Consider the following 9,068-nt stretch of genomic DNA (forward strand, 5'->3'; position numbering starts at 1 on the left):
CACCGGAACCTTCGGATAGCCCCGCAACATTGCAATCTAAAGTCTACTATAACTGTAACTAAACTATTGTAGTTATTCAATCCGATTGTAATTGTTCGAGATTAGTGACGGTGAGCTTTGGCTCGAGGCGACAGTCTGTCGCCCAACGTAGCCGCGGTCAAGGGATGAACGCTTTGCCCAACAAACATATGGAATAATTCTATAGCTCTCCTTAAAAGAAATATTCGTGGCGACACGCGACAGTAAACATTCCAACGGTTTCTGTCCCGTGGCTCGCCACACGCAGACCCTATTCTTCGAGTAAGATGATTACCAGATGTCGATGCGTCTCCGCAGTACATGTTCGGCTAGCCCGAGGGCCCGTAATAAATCTTAAGGTTTAGTTAACTAAAGTCCTTCAAACAGACAAACAGTCTTTGTCCCAACTACTGGAAGATGGGGGAGACATATTTTTCAACGAGCGGCGTCTCCCACTAGCAACTTTCCCTCGAGGGCGGCTAGCATCTTCTTCTAACCACCGATATGGAGATTGACCAATTAGCAGCAACGTCAATTTCCCTTACTTCCTAAACGAAGGCTTTCCTCGACGAATCCGATGATCTTGTGTCCTTAGACACACCCCAGTATAGTTTTCCTCTGTGGAATCATCGGGACGGGACGCGCATTCTTTGACGCGCTCCCGTCGACTAAAGAGTAACGTCTTTACGCTAAGCAATTATCGTTTACGAGTCAGACTTAGATTCAGCGAGAACGCCTATCTGTCATCCCGTTGACCGCGGATTCGTTATTGAACCTGAGATCACTGTCACTAGTGTCGCGGACGTCTCACCGCCGTGATAGATTGTCAAACCTGTGTTATTCATACCTGTGTCAATAAATCGTATCTTCGCTACACCGCAACGATGGCTACCTTCAATGAAGACTCCTCAAACACCGACAACCCTATCCCCACTGCTTCTCCGACATATATATATATATATATATATATATACATATATATATATATGTATGTGTGCGCGTATGTTTTATATTATCGAATACTCTATAAAACAAACTACTCAAAACAATAAATAACGCAATCGAAAAATTACAAAACATTAGCCATATTAAAATGACACACAACATAAATATATATATATATATATATATATTTATATATATATACGTATATTCAGACGAACAATACTTTTGTCACTTTAAAACAATATTAATAAATAAATGTTCTAATTGCGGTAGAATAAGAAAAAACGAGCGGCAGACGGAAAATTACTTCGATATCAAGCAAAACTAAAGACCCGTCACTATAACTTTACTGATGACATTTATGAGCAGCCATGTTAGATTTACACGCGTATGGCGACAGGAATATTAGGGATTAATGGAAGTCAGTCGCGAGAAATAAATCATGAAAACACATTGTTAACACTTTTCTTTAATAAAATCTGTGCGCAACTACAAATGTAAAAAATATATATATGTCGGAGATGAAAGAACACCGGAGTCTGTAATTGAAAAATTGTAGTTATTCAATCCGATTGTAATTGTTCGAGAGTTGCGATAATGAGCTTGGGCGCGAGGCGACAGTCAGTCACCGAACGTAGCCGCGGTTACGGGATGAACGCTTTGTTTAACAAAGGTATGGAGTAATTCTATAGCTCTCCTTAAAAGAAATATTCGTGGCGACACGCGACAGTAAACATTCCAACGGTTTCTGTCCCGTGGCTCGCCACACGCAGACCCTATTCTTCGAGTAAGATGATTGCCAGATGTCGATGCGTCTCCGCAGTACATGTTCGGCTAGCCCGAGGGCCCGTAATAAATCTTAAGGTTTAGTTAACTAAAGTCCTTCAAACAGACAAACAGTCTTTGTCCCAGCTACGGGAAGATAGGGGAGACATATTTTTCAACGAGCGGCGTCTCCCACTAGCAACTTTCCCTCGAGGGCGGCTAGCATCTTTTTCTAACCACCGATATGGAGATTGACCAATTAGCAGCAACGCCAATTTCCCTTACTTTCTGAACGAAGGCTTTTCTCGACGAACCCGATGATCTCGTATCCTTAGACACACCCCATTATAGTTTTCCTCTGTGGCATCATCGGGACGGGAAAGGCATTCTCGCTCGCGATCTCATTGATGAAAGGAGTAACTATTTACGATCAGTGAATATTACGCGTCCGACTTTGATTTTGTGAGTACGTTCATCTATCATCCCGTCGACCGCGGATTCGTTATTGAACCTAGGATCATTGTCATCAGTTTCTCGAGTACCTAACTACCACGGTTACTTGTCCGGTTCTGTAATAATCGTATTTGCACTAGTCAATGTCTTCTCTATTGCATAACGACAACGTGTAACCCAAACGAAGATTCGTTTCACGCCCCTAACCCTAATTCTAATGTAAACCCGACATATATAATAATTCTATATTGAAAAAAATATGAAATTAACATGATATATACATTACTACATAAGTTATATATAAAACATGTATATTATACCCTTGCCTACTGACTGATATGAATTTCTTTCGGTCTCGAATGCGTTAAAAGAGAGCGCAAAGAAGTCGAAATTACTTATTGTAATTAGTAAAACGACCTGAGAGGCAGACAGATACAAGAAAGAAGGAATATTATATTAGCGGCATTTTTGTAGCCATTATATAGGGTTTCGATCGCATAATTAATCAGTATCAACTTACCAGTCTTTAACGGAAGGACAAAAAGAAGAGCAGACGGCACACAGACCGCAATCATGATCATTTTCAAGTAGAATCTCAAACTGCCGTACATCTTCGAAAACTTCGTTAGTCGTAAGGGATCATAGGATGATGTCCGCGCTGCGGAAAATAGATGAGAAGCGGCTATTTCAACAACCACCGTGTAGGTACTGCACTAGCCAGAAGTATCTGCGACAGAAATCAGAATACACTCGTTTTCGCATGGTTAGATCAATTTCGCGTGGGACTAACCTGATTGAACCTAACGCGGGATAATTGCTCAACTCACGACTTTAACCAGCCCGCTTGATTCTCTGTAAATGCTTGAAATTGACGCTTGGATTCTTTCCAGATTAACTAGCTTTGCCCCTCCCTCCCTTTATCTATTTTCTTAGATCGACTTAGACTGCCACAACATATTATCTTTCTCCTTTTCTTTTCTTTTCTTTTCTTTTGATCTTTTAAAGCCCTAAATCGCTGGCTATTTTGTATACTATATATTTTGTACACTCAATTACTCTGTAAGTCATAAGTACATATGTTTTACAACGTTATTTGTCGTACTTCAGTTAAACTCCAGAAAAGCCAGAAATATATTTTCAGCATATTTTAACGCGCCCCTGGCAAAGATCTCAAAAACGAGTTGCGGCACAATTTAAAGCGACAAATAGCATCGCGGGTCTCGTTGTGGTAACACACGGTTCGCCAGTTTTTTTTTTTTTTTGATACCGGTGACTGCCATATTCTCTTGAGTTTCCAAATCGTAAAGAATCTTTCCCCAGGGATGGGTCAACTGTGTATGTCCCCATGCGATGTAACTTGCTTAAGGAACACGAGCCGGTGATATGCAGGCAACGTATAATTGATTATCATTCGCTCTGAAACGCTGAAGTAATGACCAGTGCAGTGGTCCAGTGGTCATATTGAATGCCGCTGGATATATCAGCATTTGGCTACCTAACCCAGAGAAGCAGGAAATATGAAGCCACCGAATACCAATTAACTTCGTAGTTGCACGGTTCACATTCCATCATTTCTGAATATGCGAGGACAGTCCTCTTATTGTGCTTTTAATTCTTTTATTTGTTTCATTTTCAGCAAATATACTGGTTTTTTAAATTAAGCTTCTTTTTATACAGAGTTACAGATTATATTAATTTTATATAGAATATATTTAAGAAAGATATTTAATTTTTTGCTAGTTAAGTATTGATCGATTAAGTTACTGTACCTTTGTTCCGATAAATGCGTGCCATTTCCTCGAATCTAATATCATAGCAAATGCCAATACCTTTTTTGCAGCCCTTCACATCGAACGTCGTTAGGGAGTTACCAGGACTGAGTGAATCACTCTCTCGAAAAGTAATCTTATTAGGAATGTCGATGTCGAATAGATGTACCTAATAACATAAAAATGTAGTCGCTAATTCTATTGCTGCAACTTTTGTAATTTAATATCAAAGTTACCAACTCCTAAACTTTAATTATTTTTTATTTAATAACTGACAGCGTTTTTATCACTTTCTTTTATTAAAAAATCTTAACATTTAATAATGTTTAAAAAGGAGAAAAAATAAGTATTTTCGTATGTGAAAAATTTAAAGTATTTTCGTATGTGAAAAATTTATATTATACATTACAACAAAAATGGGCGTTTCCCGTATCATAACGTATTTTATAAACCGTAAATTATTGAATTGGTTATAGTATACGTATGTACATATGTATATTCCTAAATTATTCCTAGATAGAGTCACTTTCTTCACCCCAATATTTTCAAATTCAAAGCCATAAATGAATATAATACTTACCTTTCGGTGTCTTGCTATCAAAGTTCCATCGGGACCCCAAATAGTACAGGTATTGTACAATTTATCGCCCTCTATTTCAGGCATCGTACCACCAACTACATAGATGTTGTTTTCTTTAGCTGCGTTCGATGAAGCAACGCTCGTTTCACCATCAGGAATACTCTCGGCGTATTTTGGAAAGTACTCTGCATTGCGATATTTCAATTAATGAAAAATAACTGTCTTTTGTTCCAACCATAAATTAAATTGAAATGTTTGTCAGTTTTTTATTTTCTAAATTATTAAAATAACTAAGTTTTATATTTCGACTTAATTAAATAAGCAATTACTTAGCTAATAGTATATATAATAAATTGTTTCTACAGGTTCAAAATGAAAAATGAATATTTAGAAATATTTAATTACGACAATGCTATTTGTGTTAGCATCAGTGGCTTGTTACTCAACGACTTTGCTAGTACTTTTTGAAACATAAAGTTAGTTTTCAATTAACACTTATACTAGAGGCGGAATTATAAATGCAAAATAATTGATAATACTAATTTATAAGTACCTAATTATTAGTATCTTCACAAATATATTTATACAAAAATCACGATAATCATGAAAATGGGGAAATCCTATATTCTCGAATCAATTCACAATTTATTTTGTATATTAATTAGATTTGTGACGGATGAAAAGGGAGAGAGAGTTGTGCGTTTCGTCCCGGGATTACCGGTGGACTCGTCAGTAAGGCTATGCCCGGTAGTCCCTGCCTTAGACGTAGAGGGAGTCTCGCTAGGTGCGGTATTTATATCAATCGCTCGTATATTCGACCGCTAGCGAGTTAGACAGACAGACTCGTTGTCGTCGTAGCCCTCTAGTGTTGGCGGTTGGTACCCGCGGATCGCCCGGGAGGTGTTGCGCCGCGTTGATGCCTCGACCTGTCGGCGTCCTGTTGATACCGATCCGCCACAGATTCCGCGCTCATCAGTACGTACTCACTGGCGACATCGAGAAAATGTATCGGCAATTCCTCGTACGACCAGAGGATCGGAAATATCAAAGGATATTATGGCGCAGCGCGAGTGGAGAAACAGGAACATATGAGCTTAACACCGTAATACTCTTATCATAGAAATAGAAGCAGTCCTCAATTCCCGCCCGCTAACTTCTATCTCCACCGATCCAAATGATCTCCTAGCCCTCACTCCCGGACATTTCCTCATTGGCGATTCATTAATGTGCTTACGTGATCGAGATTTCAGGGACATTCCATCGAACCGACTCTCCAAATGGCAGCATATCCAACAGCTTAAACAACATTTTTGGAACCGCTGGCATAAGGAGTATTTGAACGAGCTAACCAACCCCAATAAATGGAGCAAGGGTGGACACAGCATCCAAAAGGGCACAATCGTCATCCTCAGAGAGGACAACGTTCCCTCCATGCATTGGCCTCTGGGCCGAGTTATCAAGGTTCATCCAGGCGCCGATGGTGTTGTCACGTAATAATAACAAAATAAAAAAGGAATTTGAGGTAAAAAATAAAAAAAAGAAAACTTTATTTTTTTTCTAACATCAATACACTTTACAATCTACTTCCGAACTCTAGGCGTGACTTTCTAAGACTGACTCTTATGATTTTACTTTCGATCGGATCCGATTATTTTTTTTTGTCATCCCTCAACATCCCCACCGTCCATGCATTTGCTAGGCGTCCGCGATCGTTGCCACGTGCTCTTTCTTCTAGAACCTTCGGTGGAAGGACCGTTGGGATGTTGATGGTTCATTAGGCACTTCAGCGATATACATTGTCGCCGAGTGCTTTATCTCTATCGTCAGTCCGTCGAATTTGAAGTATGCCGGTCGTGACATACCCCCCTGGTTAGATTGATCTTGGTCCTCTAAGATCGTAGTAGAATGGAATTATTTAAATGTAGATCAAAGGATATGTTTACGCTTTTTTTTTCAGGGATCGCTATGAATTGATTTTCTGCATGTGATGGTACAAAAGTTATTTCGTTAATCTTAAATATAGCAATTTTACAATATTTGTTAGTGTTCGAGAAGCTAATAATTTCAGAGGCGGAATCATGTTGTAGTTTTCGATCGTGAATTGGTTGGGTTTGTTTACAAAGCGTAATTCCTATCCCGTGAATTTAAGGCAACTAATTAAGGGTATTGTTGCTAGTGCTAGGGTCAGCATTATCCTGAAAAAAGTACGCTTTCAATCGGTTACCATGTATCTTTTTCTTAGCATTGTCGATAGAAATAATGTAATAAGGAGTTTTCACATCATTAATCCTGTAGGGTCCTAACCATTCAATGTCCAACTTATCTCTTTTATGGTCGTTGTGAATTAAAACAAAGTCTCCTTTCCTAAACACAGTCTGAGTTTTAACAATCTTTCTTTCTTGGTCTCCCTTGTATCGTTGCTTATTCTGAATAAGTGTTTTGTGAGCTGTTTCCCAATATTTATTCAACTGTTTTTGCCAAAGTAAGTACATATCATCATAGGTAAGTGTGGGAAATTTGGATATTGCGGAAGGTAAGTTAGCTTTTCGCCCAAAGGTCAATTCAAAGGGAGAGAATCCTGTTCCCTCATGTTTCGCGGTGTTGTACCCTAAACAAATGAAATTAAGTACTTCATCCCATTCTTTGTCATTGTCGTGTAATGCAGTACGAATTAAATCTTTAACTGAGGCATGCGTTCTTTCGAGGGATCCGTTACTTTGTGGGTGAAATGAAGTTGTTTTGATGTGTTTGATTTTAAAAGCTTCTTCAAATTTCGTCATTAAATCACTAACAAAATTTTGTCCCTGATCTGTTAGGATCGTTTTTGGTGCCGAAAACATGTAAATATAGTGTTCAATGAGCGCGTTAATTATGGATTCAGTTCGTTGCGTTTTAAGGGGAACTAGTATCAGATATTTCGTAAGTTCATCGTGTATTGAAAGTATGTATTGATTCCCGCGTTTGGTTTTCGTCATCGGTCCTATGATGTCCATAGCGATTTTGTCGTTAGGGTTAAGTGGCGTGTCTGAGATTTGTGGGGATTCTTTGGGTCTGATACGTGTTAGTTTCTCCTTTTGACATGTGTCGCATGTTTTCACAAAGTTTTCTACTCTTTCTAAAAGTCCGGAAATTTTGAATTTATCCTTGATCCGTTGATACGTTTTCTGTATCCCTAAATGTCCTACGGTGTCGTTATGGTTTTCCTTTATTGCTTGTATTATTTCGTTTTCGTCTAGTTTTAAGATGGGATTAGGTGCATAAGTAATTTTCTTGTACGTGTCGTTAAAATATATTAGCATGAGTTTAATCTGTGTTTTCTCTAATTCAGTGAAATCGTTATTTCCTATGCCGATTTTTGTTGTATCTTTAAGAATTTTGTAAAGTCTTCTGATCCAAAGTGTCTCGTCGTATTCTCCTAAGTCGTTTCGAGTTAACTGGTAAAATGTTTGGTCATTTGGTTTAATTTCTAAGAGTTTCGGATTCTCGTTGTTGTCTTTCCATGCGTTGAATGAATTAGTGTGATCAATTACTAGGTCGAGGTTAACTACTTCGTCGCGAGTTACTGCGTGAACTCTAGATAAAGCGTCTGCAGCTGTGTTATCTTTACCCTTTGTATATTCGATTTCATAGTCATATTCTTCGAGTCTAAGTCTCCAACGAATCAGTCTGCTAGAAGGGTCTTTGCAATTGTGCAGCCACTTAAGAGCTTGGTGGTCGGTTCGAATAATGAAGCGTCGTCCTAACAAATATTGTCTTAATCTTTTCACGGCCCATACGATGGCTAAGAGTTCCTTTTCTGTCGTGGTATAGTTTCGTTCGGGTGGATTCAGTGTTCTTGAAATGTAACAACAAGGATGACCGTCTTGCGACAGTATTGCTCCTAGTCCTTCGTTACTTGCGTCGGTAGTTAAGGTAAAGGTTTTGATAAGTCTGGATAAGCTAATATTGGGAAATTACAGAGTTTGTCTTTTAAAGTATCAAAGCTAATCTGGTGTTTGTCAGTCCAATGGAATGGTGTGTCCTTTTTTGTTAAGTCTGTAAGGCTTTTCGCGATTTCGGAAAAGTTTCGAATAAATTTGCGGTAATAACCTGCTAAACCTAAGAATGATTTCACGTCCGTGGCATTGCGGGGTAATCGAAAGTTTTTTACAGCGTCTAATTTCTTGGGGTTTGGTTTGACTCCTTCGGATGAAACTACATGGCCTAAGTATTCTAATTCCGGTTTTACGAATTCTCATTTGTCCGGTTGCAATTTAAGTCCTAATTCTCTGATTTCGCTAGCCTTGCCCAAAGGCGGGCAATATTTTGCCAACAATGGGAGGAGGAATGCGAAGATCAGTGGGTGTTTCAGTAGCTGAAAACGCCGTTCGCACGAGCCGACACAGCGGACAACTCCTTTGTTTAAAGTTTAAACAATGATTCTATCTTCAAAACTGTTCACGAAAATAAAACGAGACCGATGATAGGAAGTTCTAATTCGATTCTCGAGGGCAACGAAATTATCAGAGAAAAAGGAAATTCTCAAAATTACTTTTCTT

General features: G+C 38.8%; 1 protein-coding gene across 1 annotated transcript; it reads right to left on the reverse strand.

Moving 5' to 3' along the window:
• Window positions 1-3,294: 3,294 nt before the first annotated feature.
• On the reverse strand, window positions 3,295-4,709 carry LOC143303645 (omega-amidase NIT2-A-like). Its single transcript, XM_076624770.1, has 3 exons — window positions 4,531-4,709; window positions 3,951-4,119; window positions 3,295-3,676 (listed from the first exon to the last, which is right to left on the reverse strand). Exons 1-3 carry the CDS (start codon window positions 4,612-4,614, stop codon window positions 3,543-3,545), a joined length of 387 nt encoding a protein of 128 aa, XP_076480885.1. The 5' UTR covers window positions 4,615-4,709; the 3' UTR covers window positions 3,295-3,542.
• Window positions 4,710-9,068: the final 4,359 nt, after the last annotated feature.

The sequence above is a fragment of the Bombus vancouverensis genome, chromosome 15, assembly GCF_051014615.1.
Source record: "Bombus vancouverensis nearcticus chromosome 15, iyBomVanc1_principal, whole genome shotgun sequence".
Classification (NCBI taxonomy): Eukaryota; Metazoa; Arthropoda; class Insecta; order Hymenoptera; family Apidae; genus Bombus; species Bombus vancouverensis.